The following is an 18,431-nucleotide window of genomic DNA, read 5'->3' on the forward strand; positions in this document are numbered from 1 at the left end:
TGGTTGTACCGAATCATTTTAAATTTTACAACATGAACACGACTATAAGGATGTCCTGACCCTCATGCAATTTTTATAACAAATTTTAGAAACCTCTATGAACAAATTTAAAAAAAAAATTGAAATTTCATGAGTTTCAGGACATTCTTTATATCCTGCATATTTATATTGTAAAGTTTGAATTGATTAAGAACACCCAATTTGGAGAAAAGTTTCATGAACGAGAGCTCTTTGACGTCACTTTCACATCACCTTAAATCCACGTTTAGGTATGTTGCATAAATTTATAGAACCAATTTAAATCGTAAGATCTTTTCTGTCTTCCTCCGAGAAATCAATTTGTTGAACATGCAAAAAGTAAAGAGGTTTGTGCGTCCAAGGATCGGTGCGCAAAATCTGAAATCGCTCGTTTTCGAGTTTCTCGGGGTCTAACAAATACCCAACAGAATCCATCCACCATCTGCGAATGTCGCGACTTTTAATTTCCTGTACCTGGGAATTTATTAATCTCTTATCCTGCAAAATATGTTGACTGTGCCGAGGACAACCTTGAGCTCGCTTCGAAGTCTTTGTCATGAAAGAATGAGTCGGAGCCGCTATTCTGTCCACTTCGATCTGCAAACAATAGAAATGAATAAAATATTTTAAATACGTCTCATCGAATTACGTATCCCTAAAAAGCCCTATTAAAAATAACATCCTTGTACATGTTTTATACAAAGTAAAGCAAAAATTCCCTAGTCTCTACCCTGTTAACAATATTTGTTTCAAATATAATATATACATATAGTCAAAGTTTTCCCAGACATAACGTTTAGAAATTTCGTGAACTGTATTTGGGATCTTAGTATACAAATATACGAATTTCAGAGGGCATATATATATATAAAATAAAGAAAGAAATCACACATAAATTTTTAATCACCCCTGTAAAAATTAGGGTAAAGGAAGTAATTGTATTCCAAGGAACATACACGGTAGTACGATTATCATAAGACATGTAAACGAAATGTCAAGTACTTTTGTATACTAATTTTTGGTCTCATACACACATACAATTGTACGTGTTTTCAGATAAGCACATTGCATTACATTTATTAATATTTGACTGATTTCTTTTCTTATTATATAGTTTCTTATTATATCGTATTTTTCATTCTGAGTATCATTGATTTGGTTTGAGTATGCATTTGTATTCGAAATATCAAGGCATTTTTAATAGTGTTTTCAAGTTATATTTCTTGCATCCCTTTTCAAGTCTTTTGAACGTTACTAATTCCTTTACCTTATTTCGAAATTTAACCATATAGTTTATTTCTTTAGCTTTAAATTTAATTGACATTCATTAAACTAAGTTGCCTGTTTTAAAACGCTTCTTTACTCAGTATCAATACGCAAATCGGTGGATAAAAAGAAATAAGAGTAAACCGCACTTTGGCTTTCTTGAAGCTCTTCCGACCGGCCTGCGATGTTTGCGGAGCAGGTTGCGCTTCCATGATTTTTATTTGTTTATTCGGCTCTCCAAACAAGCCTTTAGACTCGGCGACTTTGATCATGAAGAGGGAGTTAAACTGCATCATCTCTTTCCGTTTTATCACAGCCAAATAAGTCCCTTTGTCGAAATAATCGTCCGAAACTTCCGGCCATATATCCGTGGCGTTTCCTATCTCGAAGAGGTCGCTGTCGGGAATCTGAAAAAATGGATTTGCTCCGTAGATACTTATTATGAACATCTTAAAGACATTTACTTATCCAAATTAATATCAAAAAGTGCCGACATTCATTTCTATCGAAATAGTGGAGGCTCTGTCGTCGTCATCATAATTCGAGCGACGATCGTCCGAGACGGACTTAGATTCTTGGCTTTTCTTTCCTGAAGCTCTGCTCGATCTGGAACTTCTTCCTCCAAGATCCTTGGCCAATCTTTTTCGCGACTGAGAAAATAAAAATATGTATCATATAATTCACATAAAAGAAAAAAAGACCTCGTACGTAATAAACAAAGCCCCCCAGAACCCACAGATTTAGTAAATGAAAATCGAGTCCACCAAAAGCAAAGACAAACCCTCGAAAACTAGATGAATTTTCTACTTTCCTGGAAGCCATTTTATTGACTTGCCGTACGATTCAGAATATCCAGCATGTGTCATAATTTAGCCGAAACATCAGCAGATAAGTTAAAAAATATTCCAGAATCTGCCTAGGCTTATTTAAAGTTAATTACAAGGAGACGAAGCTTAACCCTTACTAACTGGATTGTCTTTCGAGTGTTTCTCGGCGGCCATTTTGTTCGCGTGCTGTACAACTTGCTGGACCATTTCTTTCGTCTCCGATGGAAGAACGCTATGAGTCTCATAAACCAGTAATTGCACATGCGGTCTCATCAAGGCATATTTCAAGGTCTCTAATTGTTCGGCTAAATGCATTCGTGGTCTTTTTACACCATCGTCGTCGCTTGTTAAGGACTCCAGAAGAGCCGTGTCTCCGCCTCTGGCAATTGCTAAATCCACGGCGTCCTTTACTCCTGTATAACTACAAGGAGGAGTAGCAAGGACCACGGTTGCTCGTTCCAGCTCTGTAGAAGCCGGAGCCGAGATGTATCTGTAGAAATAAAAAGCGATATTACAAAACGTCGTTCCAGCTCTGTAGAAGCCGGAGCCGAGATGTATCTGTAAAAAAAAGCGATATTGTGATACATTGGAACTTACACGTACTACAGTGTTATAAGAAGTATAACTTAAAGAATAGTTGCTCTACAATTAAAAACAGAACAAATGTGTACTAAATTTTAAACAATCCTGTCTTTATAATATCATTCAGAATAAAAATCTACTCGTACTATATAAATGGTTAAAATCAAAATTAGCGCTACTTGAAATAAAAGTACAATAAATTTGTACAATATTTCAAGCAGCACCGTTCTTACGTTTCTTCATTTGATTAACAATTGGCGCTTCGTAAGGTCGTATTTTGAAATTTAACATTATACCAAACTTTATGAGAATGTATTTTAAAGAAACATTAACTGCTCATACCCTGTAATTCGATTTGCGGTGACGTGCTTTTGGTGATTTCGATTGTTACATACTTATAAAATAGCAAAAGGTACGACAACCAGTTAATTTAAATCTAACTAGTAATACGGATACGCAACTAGATAATATTTATTTTCTCCTTTTGGATTAGTTTAGAAAAAGGGCAATTACCTTTCTGAGTAGATTCGGCATTGTTGTAACGTTACTCCGAGATGTTTTAGGTACTCTTCATATTCGCATCGCAAATTGCCGGCGCCAAATGCCAAAAGTCTTCCGGCATCCTCTATATCTGCCAAAAGTCCTGCCAAGTATCCTGTGTGACGAGGAGCTACACAATGTGTCAAGACAACAGGGCCACAAAGTTTACCGGAACGAATTGCTTGTGCCAAAGCTGCAGCTCCCAGACACAAAGATCTTTCCTTAAACAAGTCCGAAAAAATCAAACTTTTATTAAAAATTTCCAATCGTATACTATTTTGCTATTGAAACACCCAATTTAAAAAAAGAGAAAGGAATTCTGAGACGAGAAAGACACTCTTCATACAATATATATCAGAACCAACGAAATCGGTGAGGTACATCCGGGATATTTTGCTTGTAATAAAATTGCATCCAACAAGGATTACTAAAAGAAGTAGCCATGTAATTAAAAAAGTATTCGTTGCTGCTCTTCTTTGCATTAAAAACAATAAAAATAGGGAGAGAAACAGGAGTGGTAAAATATCACTTTCATATCTCCTGTAAAATATTCAATCTTACGTAGTTAACGAATAAATATTTTCTTTAAATAATTATCCATACTCACTAGAAAGATGAAAACGTGATTGCGTACTAAATCGGACATGGCGACTTTTTCGCGAGCCTTTTCGTGCATGTTCACCACTTTTGGACATAATGGGTCAAAGACATAGTCATCTTCTTGCAAATCGCTTTTCCTACAGTCTAGACAAAGCTGAAGTCCCAATTTTGACATTTCACCGACGAATTCCGATTTATTCCTTATTTTCATCGTATTCACCCATCCCGAAGCGACTGCGCCTTCTTCTCCCCAAGTTACTCCTTCGACGATCCTCAAATGAGTAGGCAACAGTTCATCTAATAGGGCATCAATGGGTATATATACTGAGTATATTATATCATATGAATTTTAAATTTGTAATACCAAGAGTCAGCGCCGATCCTCCAATTCTTAATCTGGATACACTCGCGGCAAGTCGAGTTTTCGTTTGAAAAAGTGCATCTTCGACATTCTTAAACCCTGCAGCTCGGAAAACTCTTTCTCGTGCCTCCAGAGCATCAATTTCCCCCATTCTAGCAAATTTCCTACCCTGAAGATCGTACAATAACAGCCATACGATCCTTTCGCGATCTCGAAGTTCTGGGTTGTGCAACCAGAAGTCAACATCCTCCAAGGCTTGATTTAATATCTTCTTATCTGGGAAAAAAAAAGGACTTTCTCCCCATCAATTTCAAAATTCGATACTCTTTTGGAAAAAACATTCTCTGCCCCTGGTAGCACAAAATATTTCACTTATATCCCTTATATATATAACGAATATCGTACATTTTGTAAATATTTAGCAGACATTTGAAATATTTCCAAACATTCCTTTTTTCTAATATTTACCTGAAGAAGGCTTTGTACAATTTTTTGTTTCATATAGACAGTAGAAACGCACAAAATTATGAGAAAATAAGGTAAATTATCTTACATCTTAGGACGTCATAAACCAGTCCGAAGACGCGCCTCATTTCAGCCTCGTCTTTGTAGGAAGGAACAGGTTGCTCATTTTGAAGAACTTTTCCTGCCAACACGATATCTTCGACTTTCCATCCTGGCTCGATGCAAGCTTCGGTCATGGAACCTTCAATTCCGTTGACTGCAATAAATATCTCGGAATCATCTCTGGTGCCTCGAGGTCGTAGAGGATATATTCGCGAATCTGGCTCCCATTCCCATACTTTTGTCTCTTTCAGATTAGCCTCTGGTTCGGAGTCCATCCTGCAAATAAAATTAATTTTATAAAAAAGAACTAAGAAAATTAAATTGGCGTGGCGTAGAGCGGATGGTTCTAAAAAGTCTGAAAATTTACGGGCTCTACAAAACCGATCGTACTTTCATTATGCCTAACATGGGTCCATGATAAGTTCTCATATTTGAGAAATAATTATTTATCAAATTGAAGTTTTCGTCAGAAATCAAATCAAAAATTGAATTATCGGCGTTAAGTATTCGGGACCGTTCGCGCATGCTTTTATAAATGTATTTGGGGCGAAACTCTACCGAGCTTCCTGATTGATTGCGTAATTAGTTGATCGATAAATTGTATGGTTAGATGAATAATTAAGTGATGAATTGATAACACGATTATTTGGTCTTTTACGAATCCAAATAAAGATATGTATACACCGAAATAGTGTTACATTTAAAATGACTACGTTATATTGAGTACTACCACGTACATATATTTACATACTATACATTTTTAAAAATTGTTTAAACGTTGCTCTCCTATTAATAGAAAATCAAGGGTTATTTCTAAAATGAAATTATTAATATATAGTTAAAACATTAAAATAAATTAATTAAAAGGAAGTCGGGACCTTTTACATTTCCCCTAGTCCTCCTTTAATCAGAGACTGGCACGTTCCCTGCGATTTTTAATAACGAAGTGAATAACAAAACATCGATACGCAAGACAGTTAAAGAGTAGCAATTTCAATTCAACATATTAGATCGTCAAAATATTGGTTTATTTGTTCTTGATAATAATTGCTTAAGATCATCGACTGATATTAATTAGAATTATTCAGAGAAACTCGGACGAACTTTCGTTGCTGTATTGGTCGCGATTAAATAATTATATCTCGCGAACGAGTTCTGTAAAGTATCACGAAGAAAGACAGTGATGTTTAAATTGACTGTTTGATCGATGTTAATGGTTTTCTCATTGAAGTTTGCTCTAAAAAACCGGACTGTAAATGTATATTAACATTAACTCCGTTAACAGAGGTCAGTTAGCCTCCTTAAGTATAGATCAGTAAAAATAACCTTTTGATTGGTTCTTCCTTAAGGATTCGGTATCACTAGGAAACATTTTAACATCTCCTTTCCAACTTTATTCCTCATCGTGTGATTCTTCAACTTGTTTCAATGAAAATTACCACTTTTTTTAAATAATATTTTCTTATCAGACAGGGAAGGTTTAAGGTCAAGAGTTTGTAAAATATTTTTTTTCTAAATTGGGATTTTCGATGAATTGACAATGGTGGCATACTTCGTTCTGTTTTGTCAATTTTACACATCTAAATCATCTTTAAGCCCAATTTCTATTTTTAGTTATAATTGAAGATAACAATAATATTCACTCTGCAAATTTAAATATCCACAGGTCCATTTATATTATTTAATATCAGTGTTAAGAAGATTTATTCCGTTACGGTTGGATATTGCATAAAGAAAATTTAGTAGAAAAATATAAATACTGGTTAATTTAATTATGCGTAATTGTAGTCATTTGGAAACTCACTTTTTTGAAATTGAAGTAGCGAGTCCTCTTTGCAAATCGACAAGTCGATAATAAACTCGTTGTCGCCATTCCTCATTACTCGGCAAGACGAGATCATCTAATTCCTTTTTGCGTTTCTTCTCCTCCCCTTCGCCGACGACGTTTATCCATTTCGCGAGCAACACCCGAAAAACTCTTGCATAAATCGTAAAAATGCTCGCCTTACGCCCCGTCTTGTTATCAACGATATCAATCTCGTAATTATCCTCCATCGAGTCGAGAAAGCTTTCCTTAGATCTTCTCGAGCTTTGCTTGGAAAAACTCGACGACATGTTTCGCTTTCCCTCATCCTATTCTGCAAGATTATTTCATACCTCTGAAAAATTAATTGTATTAATTTTTGTCACTAAACTTCATAATAAAGAGAATCTTTCTCGCAAGACTATTACATTTGCTCATTTCTTCAATAACATTTCTCGGGAATTAATCTTGGATGCGCTAATACTTTAGGAAACATGTATGTTGTTGCAAAGTGTAATATTTATAAAAAGTATAATCTCACCTCCGGTCGATAGATAAATACGTCATCATGGGAAGGGATTTTTTCTCGACTAGTAAATATAAACAAAATCGTGGTTTTACGTTATTTCGTAAATGAAACATTTTGAATCTACTTTTTTGAAGGTCCCTTTTTAGCCGCTTAAATTCCTTTTAACACTATGGAAACCGAAGAGAAACTGAAGAAACATCGGGACGAGTCGACAACATCGCGTGCCTTGAAGACATCTTTTGCAATCGTGTCCTGCATGTCGATCAGGCCAACTGTGCTCCAGAATACGATTTATAGATTCATCGCTCTTGTATACACTGAATTATTATCGACTTGCCCGACACTTGCAATACCAATGCAAAATATAAGTTTGGCGAAACTGTCGAGGCATCATTTATCGCATTCTCGCGTGCAACTCAAAGCCACTAATTTGTATTTATCAAAAGTTTAACATCGAATAAATTCAGAAATTTCATTATACAAAAGAAAGACCCAAATTGCAGATGATAGTCAAGTAATTATTAAAATGAAATAATAAGCATCCTTTCATAGAATTCACAGAAACTTCAATCTTAACCGAATTTTACTCTTGATTCTCAGGACTCTTAAAAACTGCAATTATCATGTAACTAACTCGTATTTCTGGTAATCATATATTCATAATTTCATTTATTAAGATATAAATTTGTTAAATGCCCATCTATTGACTGAAATATCCAATATTTAAAAACGCCCCACGTATAGTGACCATTTTGTATTATATTTCATGGATAACGATTTTTTAGCAGTTCTATTGTGTACGGTATGCAGACAAAACCGCGCAAAAATTAATAAATTTCCCATTAAACCATTTTCGACATCTCTTTAATACTTATGATATGCGGTGAGGGTGACGATCATAGTTTACATTCTTCATCTTTGCCTTCCAGTGTTTGCAGTAGAAAGAAGTAGGAGACCGCCGTTTGCAGCATCTGAAATACATTAGTAATTCCTAAATCTGGTTTATGATTGACAACTTTGTAGCACTTTATTTTTTTTTACCGACAAGAACGTGTTTACCGACACGTCGAAAAATCCTGACCCTCTTAAGATCATTGGCTTTTGACCGAGAATTATGAGAATGCTTTTTCGGATTCGCAAATCTGTTATGTCCGTCCATTGACTCGAATACAGTGAATCCAGAAGCCCATTGCTCTATATACAGATAAATCAAATAATTATTCTAAACATATTTTGCATACTGAAGAAAAATTCAAACTATATTTTTGAACAATTATTTGAGAAAGAATTATTTAACAGTAATGCATACCTCTGATGTGAATAAAGTCCCGGCCCAAGCATAAGCCAGAGCTTGTTGAATTTTGACAATGAAATACAGTGCGAATAATATGCTTTTCCCAAGGCTCAAATTTACCGTCTAAAAAGTGAATAACAAAACATCGATACGCAAGACAGTTAAAGAGTAGCAATTTCAATTCAACATATTAGATCGTCACATCAACAATGCGGTTTCTTTTTTCATTTTTACCAATTAGAAAAAAAAAAACTGCATCATTCATAAGATTTCCTTACTTACTTACCAATAACAAAAGACCGCAAATTATTAATTCAACGACCCAATACTCTATACTCTTCTAATTTTACAGAATTAATTACAATATTTTCTGAAATTTGTTTCCCTATTTTTAAGAATGCTACTGATTTGATATCCGGTGAATAAAGATGCTTGAATATTTAATTTCGTTTTTTTTTTTTTCTTATGGTTAACTCTTACCTGTACCAGTTGAAATACCAAAACGCACATAATTACGGCACTAGATAAGAAAAGGAAGAACACGATCGGTCCGAAGAGTGTTTGTAAATTGTTTCGACTACGCAATAAGAGAAGATGTCTGGCGAGGCATTTCTTCAGAGCGAGTCTTTGATCCTCGGCAAAGGAAAATTGCCGAAATTGATAAGCCAGGGTTCGCGTTTCGCCGCAAATTTGCATAGCGAAGAGGATAAATGTCGAGTCGACACCTACGGTGGTCGTGAAAATGCCAACAGCCACGAATAATTCGAAAAGAAAATGTGGAATGTAAATCGTGGTTGTCTCTATAGGCCAGGGATAAACCCCGGGAAAAGGGAGGACGTATTTTACAGGGTTTATGTGATTTCTTGATTGATAATACATAAAGGCCACCGCTGGGACGACGTAGCTTGACAGAGTGCCAAACACCATTAGGGCAGAAATGCGAAAAGACCGAGTTGTCAATGTCAGGTCTGCCAAAAGGTACGGCCTTAAGGTTTCGTCCTCCAAATCTTGGTCGTAGACTTTTCCCAAATCTTTGTACAAGTCCACCAGGCAGGTTCGGTTCACCGTAAAACATACGATCTTTAACAAAAAACAATGCTTATGTATTATAAATATGGAACGGATAAATAAAATTCTCTGTTGGGCTTAAGGGGGTTGTGAAAGTGGCATCCGAGGGGTCGATCGTTCATGAAACTTTTCTACTAATTGGGTGCACCGAATCCTTTCGAATTTTACAACGTGAATATGAAGGGTGTAAGGAAGGTCCTGACACCCATAAATTTCATTTTTTTTATGAAATTTTCAAAACGTCTATAAACAAATTTAAAAAAATTGAAATTTCACGGGTGTCTGGACCTTCCTTATAGCCTTCAGATGCACATTGTAAAGTTTGAAACAATTCAGTACACCCAATTCGATGAAAAGTTTCATAAACAACTTCTTTGACACCATTTTTACATCACCTTAATAAGTTCTGGGACTTATAAACATTGCTGCCCATGGACTATTTTCTAATTAAACGGAACGAAAAGGATACAGACGTTTCGTAATAAATATCAATGCACGTCTAATCGTATGATCAAGAATGGTCTGTATAGAAAAATATTGTCCTCATTGACACAGATGCTGATACAATAATTAATATTTTTTATCCGGAACAGATTGAGCGTCTTAGATACACACGGTATTAATTTAATTACTGAACAGCAATGTTTGTTTGTCTGTCCATTTTGCAGTTTTGGATTAAATCGATGCCGGGGTCAGAAATTTTCGACTTACATTGTTAGAATTTTTTACATGGAATTCGCGCGTCCTATCAGTTTCTTAATTAAATCGCTTTGGGACTCGGAATAAAAAAAAAATATTAAACAAGCCCAGGCAACGTCTAACTTAACAGCTCGTGTACATATAAACAATACATTTCTGCATAATAAACGCGTTAAACGATACAAGAAACCCGTGAAATAAGGAAATAGTCATTTTACAATACCTTCAAGACAATTAAAACTGTACTGAGAAACAAACTGAGCCCTTTTAGCATAAGGCTAAGGTTCGACCGATGAAAATGGCAGAAATTTAAAATGACGAGCCCCATTAAGAAGAAAATTAAACCCACTATGACTCGAACGAAACGATAAAATATGCCTAAACTTTTCTCGTTCGACCACAATCCCGTTAAGTACAATATCCATGCCAAATTGCGAGAGAATTTCCGATACTTCGCTACGTCGTGGTCCACCATTGCTCCGGTCATACAGCGCGAAATTATGGCAAATCGATGAACAGGAAATGTCTAAGTACCGGCAAATCGGAAATTCAGCAGCTGCATAATTACAAGAAATGGTCCTGAATACCCCGATTACATTCGTGAATGATTTACGGACAATTACGTGAGACGTAAGAGCATTCGCTGTACACGCTTCTTGGAGACGCCAGTATTATGAATAACAGTTATTATCTGTAATGAAGGTTTCCTTCACGGAAGTCGCAAAATGTCATTCTAATCTGATTTAACGAGTAATACCAAAGCGTACAAATAGTATATTTGCAAGAGACCAGCTAGGCGTGATTTCATATTTTATGCATAATAGTTTATTAAACTCTTCAGTAGTAGAAATGTGAGTAAGCAACAGGACGCAATTGGTTGCCTATTTGTACATTCAGTATAAATATTAATATAACAACTAGACGTGTAAATATTCCTAATAAAAAGTTTAAAAATAAATTTATGCCGTGATTAACGTACTAGATAAGAAGGCACTCGACTACGGTGAATGTTAAGTCATTGTGTTGCATAAATAGTAACGGGGCGTTTTTCGGTCTCTACTGCGGGCCATTAAAAGGAAGACTACACTCGGTGGAAAGCGATAAAAATATAATTTAACACAATGGTAAAATGTTTTATAAATTAATTAAAAGGAAGTCGGGACCTTTTACATTTCCCCTAGTCCTCCTTTAATCAGAGACTGGCACGTTCCCTGCGATTTTTAATAACGAACTCAGTATAACTTATTGTAAATGAGATGTACTCTTTGGTTAGTACCATTAAAAATATAATAATTAATAACAATCAATTGTAGAAGTACGAACAGTTATAAAATCAGCGTTTTCGGTTGCTCTTGTTTTCTAAAAAAACATTGTGTCAGTGACTAGTAAACCTAGTAATGTAATATTTGCGCGATGTTGTTGAATTAACACGTTGTAAAGCATATTGTAGTTCGTAAGTCTACAATAAATGGCAGTAGATTGGCAAAATGATGACACCTCGACGCGTCATCATGTGACAAATTTCCTCCCAACTATATACCATTATATAGCACAGCTTTTGTAATAAATATATATCGCGCTCTGTGACAGTTATTATACTTTCATTAAAAGTATTAGCTGCTGGGATTATCCAGTCACATTCATCGATGTATATAAAACATACATCAAAGTAAGTGAAAACTGTAGCGTCAATGGAAACGTCATTCTTCTTCGAAACCCAGAATGTACAGGATTCATTGACAAAATTAATTGATTTCCTTGTACTTGGTGAAAAGATTATACAATACTCGCAATGTTGACTTCAGATCCAAATTGACAATATCTGAAAAGAACGCAATACGTTAAATTATTATTGTTAAATATTGTATTATACATGTCACTAAATTATTGAATTTTTTATGATAAAAAGGATTTGAAACCGTCTACCTAAATTGTTGTACTAAATTATTCTAAACAGCTATTTAGTCTAGGAGTAATATCGAAACAATGAATAATTAAAATATTGAATTAGAAACCTTCAGGTCTGGCTTTTGGTTTAGGTAAGCCAACATCTTGCATGAGATCGAAAGCAAAGGAGACATTGTGGACCATCTGATCGTGGGTCTTCGGCGTCAAATGAAAACTGCCCAAAGGAACAAAGAAACCTTCGAGCAATCCCAGAAGAAGGGTCAGGAACACACCATCATGAAATTGTGAGTCCAGATCTGTCACTTCCAAATGCACCTTACTCAGGTGTTTGTTCACAAAATTAATCAATGACTGGAACAGTATATTTTAATTAAGAACAGGAAATCATTTCCTTACTAGAGTGGGGAATCATTAAATGTTGGTATTAACATGCAGCAAATTATTCCTAATTCAACATACTATTTAGTTCAACTTTAGTTGTGACCTCTAGCCTAAGCCAATTTAAATAAAAAGTGCAACTATTTACTTTTTTGACGACAGCCAATTTTTCAGGGGGATGATCGAAGAGTGTATCAAAGGCATCTCGTTCACATCGCATTCCAAGATCATCATACGTTGATGTAATCTCTTCTCTGATAGTTCTGTGATTCAGTTGACCATCCTTTTTCCAGACCACCACAACCTGTACTGCGACTCTTTCAGGGAGTCTGACAGGGGCCCGGAACTGACGAGCCAAGCCAACGAGGAGATGCAAAATCGCAACAATATTCTTGGAGTGAATCGACTCGACACTCCATTTATAAGGGGGGTAACGACCCAAGACTCGATTAGCAGCCGAGAGTACCACTGCCAATTTTTGCTTTTGTCCCTCTTCTGACTGCGTCACTTCAGGTACATCCAATTTTTCACCCGTTAATTTCTCTGTAAACAGATATCTATTGAATTCAGTTCATTGATAAAAAATGTTATTACCAACAAGTGTATCGTGGTGGAACATTTTTTATTAATGTTATCTTATCCTTATCATTTATCAAAAATCTTTAATATCTTGTTACTGACCTAATAATTTTTGTAGAATCTGACCATCATATAAGTCTTCTGCAATGTCTTTTACAATGATTCTTTGATTGGCTAATTCATCATTGATCCATTCTATCAGAACGAAGAGGAGTTCCTGTAACTTTGGATCCTCTAAAGATCTTGGTTCTATCATGGACCTTTCCTCGTTCTCATCCAAAGCGTATTCTTCAGGTGGCATGTCCAAATTGGCAGCATATCCAGGCGAGTCGATCGCATATTTACCCTCTTCTTGAACCTCTTGAACTAAGACAGAAAAACAAGTTAACCCCCAACGCTCAGATGTAAATACACCAAATTAAACAGTTATTAAATCTGTACCACTTCTTTAAAATTACCACCAAGAACTATTATTTTCCAACGATTCAACTAAATTCAACATCAATTTCTAGAATATTAATATATCATGACTCTTATTAAACTCCAGAAGTATTTCCTAGACCTTCTTTAAACCTTCTAATATTCATACCTTTTTTCCTGATAGCTACTTAAAATTTTAGTTACTTCGCAACATTGTCAGTCGAATAAAAAAACAAAACAAAACTAGCACCGAACAGGCAATCTCAACACGTATCAGTAGAATCGTTGCCTTTTAGACTCTTTAAAGAGATAATTGTTTGCCACAATGCAATTCGTATAATTTCCAAACTACTTTATATTGCAACATTGTTGACAATTCCAAGTCACAAGGAAGCTACCCTTATAAGGGAGTCGTACTCTTTTGAGGCTTTGAGGCCGAAAAAATAAACGATTTAGGACGTGTAATAAGTATTAATAAATATTACCTTCCTTTATTCGTTTCTTACGTCCCAAGGTACCGATTTTGTCCCAAAATCCTGCCTCCTTCTCGTCCTTTTTCGCCGAAATTGGTGGACGAGGAGATTTCGGACGCGGGGACGCCATGTTTACCAGACCTGCGACCGCGATACGTCACCATTAAGAATACGCGTCTTGTATGTGTTAATACGTGTGAGATCTTCCACCAACACTATTAAGGATGCCCGACACATGCAAATGATCCCCCGAGATTTAATATGGACGAAAAATCGAAAAATCCACACAAAAGTGGGAGAAATGTATTTAACTAAATGAGTGATACGCCATAAATGAGTCACGATCCAGTCGTAGTGCATATGGTATTGACAATAATTAAATAAAATATATCATCGATTGAATTTTCGCATTCGAAAATGCATATCTCCTATATACGCGTGTAAAATTAACACGCACCTACTGATTAGGAAGAAAAGCTTGAATATATAACATTAATATTTAAACATTCTTTGAAAAGTGGTTACGAAAGTGAATGAAAGATGGAAGTACGGAAATTAAATTGTATTAATCACGTTTAAAAATATGCGCAATTATGCGTCATGTTTAAAAATACACGGCTCGTACACGCATGTTTGGAATGTAGTAATAGTAAGGACGAAATAGAAACTGACTTTACGTAAATAATACTAACACTATCTAGTAATAATAATCGAAAGAGAGGTGTGATAAGAAATACACGCAACATGGAAGGAAGATATTGTAAAAATAGCAATGCTGGAATTTCTATGCTTACATCAATCGTGAATCGAAACCTATTTCCTCCTTGAAAATAATACGCATTTGGTACAACACAGAAAATTTATATAAATAATATAAATACGAGTATTCATTTGAGCCAGCAAGTTACGAAGAATATATTTATAATATATGCATATATTAAAAATATATAAATACAAAACTTCCATAAGACTTCTAGCAGAGACACCTTTCTCTTTGTTTATAAATAAAATGTTTAATATTACCTAAACTATTTCCAGTCGTTTCGTCAACCTTAGTCGATGCGTTTTCGCCACCGCAATTTTTCGGCACGTTATCGATGCACTCGCGGTTAACTGTTTCCTTTTTATTAAAATCGTCCGTGGTGACATTTTTTGTTTGCTTAGGAAGTACGCCAACAATTCTAGGCACTGAATCGTCTTCATCGGATTCAGAATCGAAGGAAATTGAAGGCCTCAAAGGAATCTCTATCGAAGATTGCCGATAAAGTTGGCGATAATCCACTTGTTGTACTTCTCCCTCCATTACTGAAGATTTATCTTCTCTTTTTATTTCTGTAAGGTGCCTTCGCTGTGCACGTATTGATATTTTTTCGTTAAGTAGTACTTTCCACTTGTTATGTTATGTAGTACTTTCTTTGCACTTGTTATGTAGTACTTTCCTCGGTAGTCTAGTGGCCAGTATGATGGTCGACTTAAACGAAATGACTAGTTTAACGCTGTTTATCCCAGCCTATTACTGAAGACTTATATTCCTTTACGTTTTTCCTTCTATAGACTCTTCGCTTTGCACATATTGATACTCTTTTCGTTGAGTAATATTATGTAGTATTTTCCTCGGTAGTCTAGTGGCCAGTATGATGGTTGACTTCACCGAAATGACTAGTTTAACGCTATGTAACCCAGCCCAGTACTCACGTAAGGAAACGCGACATCCGTCTTCGATAAGAACTTCGACGAGAATCATAAATGAATTCGTCGTGAGTCGAGGATTTCCGCGGACGATAAATACTTACGCGGTAAATATTCCTTCTTCGCGATCTGCAAAAAGATTGCCGGTATGATTATCGCTGATTTCACTCTATAAACATTATAATTGAACAATACTTATCCGATGAAATTATTATATCTGGTGTTCCATATATTTCAGTATATCTAAAAAAAAGCATACATCAATTTTGCAAATTATTTTGTATTAAACAAAGTAGTTTAGCAACCAAATTTGAGATGATCGTTGACTATCAAAACTTGTGAACACGAAAATTCATAAAAAAATAATGCAATGATGATCATTAAAAAATTTTGATAAAATTGTGCCGAATGTTAATACTGCAATGTTTTTACTTATACTTGAATCAATAGATACGATTGTTATTAAAATCTATTTAAAAGAGTAGTTTATGAAGCCGGAGATCAGTTGGGAGATTGTTCACGAGCAGGGTTGAGCGATCGCAAGTTTTGTTGCCCTCTGGTTTCGTACGTTAGCTTTCACCGTTTTTTGCCCCCCATTTGCGGATGAAATAAATGAGGTAAGTGAAGGGTAAAGTTAAAGAGGGCGTCACGAGCGTTCTTCCCTTACCATCAAAAGCGAGCAGTCAGTAAGCGTAGGTAAGCCACCACCGTCAACTGCCGCATGATATTACAATCACGAGTACGTGAGCTGCCAACAGCGACTGGTAGATGGCATCGCCATCGTGCGCGAGCCCCTACCAGAAATTCGATGCGCCGCCCTTGGGGGCAAAAAACGGTGAAAGCTAATGTACGAAACCAGAGGGCAGCACAGGATGCGATCACACGATCCTGCCCGTGAGCAATCTCCCAACTCATCTCTGCTATGAACTCGAGCTCGTACCGGTTACAGGATTGTTATCCTTAGCACAAAATGTAAATTATTTACCGAAATTTCATGTCATTTTAATCGTAGGATCGTGGGGACCAAACATTGTGTCGTGACAATAGTGATATAGTCGTTGCACAGAATTTTTTCTGACTTGAAACATGACAAGATCTGTTAACCTAAACATCACTAGACCCACAGTTTCCTGAAGTGCTTAGCAATTGACAGTTTGGCAACTAATACCGAAATATGAAGATAGCTATTCATCCTCTAACAAGTAATCCTACCGCTGCTTGGAAAGAACTGTCACAGCAGCAGAAAGTATTTAAAATCAATGTCAAGCCTCCGACTGGAGGTCCTCCAAGTGATAAGGTATGCGGCACCGATCTTAACGTAGGCCGCTCGTTGCCGTTACTTAAGTCATGTTTTTAATTGCACTTTAGCTCCGAGTAATTTGTATGAGCGACACTCATTCCTTGACTCCGTTTATAAAGTTTGATATACCTGATGGAGATATTTTTATCCATGCCGGAGACTTCACAAAGTGCGGTAGTCTCCAAGAAGTGGTGGAGTTCAATAACTGGATCGGTAATTTATCCCACAAACACAAAATCGTGATAGCAGGCAATCACGAGCTCAGTTTCGATCCTACCTTTACTCATCCGTTCTCGACGCAGTCTTCGGGGCGTCAGAAACATACAGGAACTCGCATATTAGACGAGATCCCTACCTTAGGAATGTCCAAGGCTACGCTTGCAGAAGCTATCGAAACTACTAACGTCAAGGATTATCTAACCAATTGCATTTATTTAGAAGATTCCGAAATTATTCTCCATGGGATTAAAATTTATGGAACACCATGGTAAATATATGCGTTTCTTGGCAAAGTTCTCGAAGGATAATGGGTTTAAGTCGTATGTTCCAGGCAACCGGAATTCTGCAAGTGGGCTTTTAACGTTCCCCGAGGAGAGCCGTGCTTGTCCAAGTGGGATATGATTCCTTCGGACACCGATATATTGGTCACCCATACGCCTCCGGTTGGTCACGGAGATCTATGTTGCAGCGGAGTCAGAGCTGGGTGCGTGGAATTACTGTCAACCGTGCAAAATCGTGTCGAACCAAAATATCACGTGTTCGGTCACATACACGAAGGTAAATCGATCGGTAACAATTCTATTACGATAGCCAGCTATTTATTGTCTTTTGGTTTCAGGCTACGGAATATCATCGGATGGAAAGATAATATTCGTAAACGCCTCAACTTGTGACTTGAATTATTTACCAAGTAATCCTCCAATCGTATTCGACATTGCTTTACCACATGGTACGCAGAAATCGTAACACCAGAAAGACCTTTTCCCACAACTTTCTTCATGCTTGGGAGGTATCCTTTCGACGTAAACTTAGGAAAGGACGAGTATTTGGAATTGTACGTGTAAATATGTAGGAGACTACAGGCGATTTAATTTCAACGATCTTGCGTAAACGAAGGAACGAAGGAAGCGATCGAAGAGATAGAAGACTGTACTCTAGTCGAATGCCGAACCGCGACATAAGCTTTCTTTAACGCACAGTATTACGAGGACGATCTTTAATTTAGTTATAGTTTACCAGCGTTCACCGACCGGTCGGGATCGTCATTATTAGTGCCTTTCATATTTTCTTAGAATTGATATTATCCACGAATCCGATAGCGCCCCTCCAGACACCCAACCGAGCCAAGCATGGGTGAAACTACTTCGACATATTCCAAAACAGTTTGTATTTACCGTAAGACGTAACCCAGAACGAGGGCAAATATATCGCGATCGAGAGTCTCCCCATGGATTTATTCAAAAGGCTTACCTTTGATCTCTTCCAAATAATTGGACCGTCACTGAATCGATTCGCGGATTACCGGCAAC

The 18,431-nt window shown here is 36.4% G+C and overlaps 4 protein-coding genes across 5 annotated transcripts; 1 reads left to right on the forward strand and 3 right to left on the reverse strand.

Annotated features, from left to right (window-relative positions):
- Nucleotides 1-297: 297 nt before the first annotated feature.
- Nucleotides 298-6,876, reverse strand: LOC105699012. The gene is given in 9 exon segments (XM_023433898.1): nucleotides 298-615; nucleotides 1,434-1,691; nucleotides 1,779-1,923; nucleotides 2,233-2,601; nucleotides 3,207-3,454; nucleotides 3,841-4,130; nucleotides 4,198-4,470; nucleotides 4,748-5,037; nucleotides 6,566-6,876. Coding segments are annotated over 9 exon segments (2,502 nt in total).
- Nucleotides 6,877-7,984: 1,108 nt separating this feature from the next.
- LOC105699013 (odorant receptor 4) lies at nucleotides 7,985-10,902 on the reverse strand. The gene is made up of 5 exons (XM_012423710.1): nucleotides 10,379-10,902; nucleotides 8,869-9,468; nucleotides 8,404-8,511; nucleotides 8,136-8,288; nucleotides 7,985-8,065 (listed from the first exon to the last, which is right to left on the reverse strand). The coding sequence occupies exons 1-5, from the start codon at nucleotides 10,640-10,642 to the stop codon at nucleotides 7,991-7,993; spliced, it is 1,200 nt and encodes a 399-aa protein (XP_012279133.1). The 5' UTR covers nucleotides 10,643-10,902; the 3' UTR covers nucleotides 7,985-7,990.
- A 55-nt stretch (nucleotides 10,903-10,957) lies between these two features.
- On the reverse strand, nucleotides 10,958-16,295 carry LOC105699237 (beta-parvin). Its single transcript, XM_012424087.2, has 7 exons — nucleotides 16,270-16,295; nucleotides 14,937-15,845; nucleotides 13,926-14,054; nucleotides 13,123-13,386; nucleotides 12,590-12,984; nucleotides 12,171-12,414; nucleotides 10,958-11,977 (listed from the first exon to the last, which is right to left on the reverse strand). The coding sequence occupies exons 2-7, from the start codon at nucleotides 15,214-15,216 to the stop codon at nucleotides 11,901-11,903; spliced, it is 1,389 nt and encodes a 462-aa protein (XP_012279510.1). The 5' UTR covers nucleotides 15,217-15,845; nucleotides 16,270-16,295; the 3' UTR covers nucleotides 10,958-11,900.
- Nucleotides 16,296-16,508: 213 nt separating this feature from the next.
- LOC105699156 (metallophosphoesterase domain-containing protein 1) lies at nucleotides 16,509-18,344 on the forward strand. 2 transcript variants are annotated; one of them, XM_012423938.1, is made up of 4 exons: nucleotides 16,509-16,899; nucleotides 16,971-17,389; nucleotides 17,453-17,679; nucleotides 17,741-18,344. In XM_012423938.1, the coding sequence occupies exons 1-4, from the start codon at nucleotides 16,777-16,779 to the stop codon at nucleotides 17,866-17,868; spliced, it is 897 nt and encodes a 298-aa protein (XP_012279361.1). In that variant the 5' UTR covers nucleotides 16,509-16,776; the 3' UTR covers nucleotides 17,869-18,344. The 2 variants fall into 2 exon arrangements, with proteins under 2 accessions (XP_012279361.1, XP_012279362.1); XM_012423939.1 differs by having other exon boundaries at nucleotides 17,453-17,605.
- Nucleotides 18,345-18,431: the final 87 nt, after the last annotated feature.

The sequence above is a fragment of the Orussus abietinus genome, unplaced genomic scaffold, assembly GCF_000612105.2.
Source record: "Orussus abietinus isolate OABI.00-Male unplaced genomic scaffold, Oabi_2.0 scaffold3, whole genome shotgun sequence".
Lineage (NCBI taxonomy): Eukaryota > Metazoa > Arthropoda > Insecta > Hymenoptera > Orussidae > Orussus > Orussus abietinus.

Coding starts and splice junctions, on each gene's coding strand:
- LOC105699013 (XM_012423710.1), bottom strand. CDS start 10,642: ATGACCGGAGCAATGGTGGACCACGACGTAGCGAAGTATCGGAAATTC. Junction 8,512..8,868: donor TGGTATTTCAACTGGTACAG/GTAAGAGTTAAC, acceptor TTCACTTTTTAG/ACGGTAAATTTGAGCCTTGG. Junction 8,289..8,403: donor GGACTTTATTCACATCAGAG/GTATGCATTACT, acceptor ATCTGTATATAG/AGCAATGGGCTTCTGGATTC.
- LOC105699156 (XM_012423938.1), top strand. CDS start 16,777: ATGAAGATAGCTATTCATCCTCTAACAAGTAATCCTACCGCTGCTTGG. Junction 16,900..16,970: donor GAGGTCCTCCAAGTGATAAG/GTATGCGGCACC, acceptor ATTGCACTTTAG/CTCCGAGTAATTTGTATGAG. Junction 17,390..17,452: donor AAAATTTATGGAACACCATG/GTAAATATATGC, acceptor CGTATGTTCCAG/GCAACCGGAATTCTGCAAGT.
- LOC105699237 (XM_012424087.2), bottom strand. CDS start 15,216: ATGGAGGGAGAAGTACAACAAGTGGATTATCGCCAACTTTATCGGCAA. Junction 14,055..14,936: donor AACGACTGGAAATAGTTTAG/GTAATATTAAAC, acceptor TCGCGGTCGCAG/GTCTGGTAAACATGGCGTCC. Junction 12,415..12,589: donor AATTGGCTGTCGTCAAAAAA/GTAAATAGTTGC, acceptor ATACTGTTCCAG/TCATTGATTAATTTTGTGAA.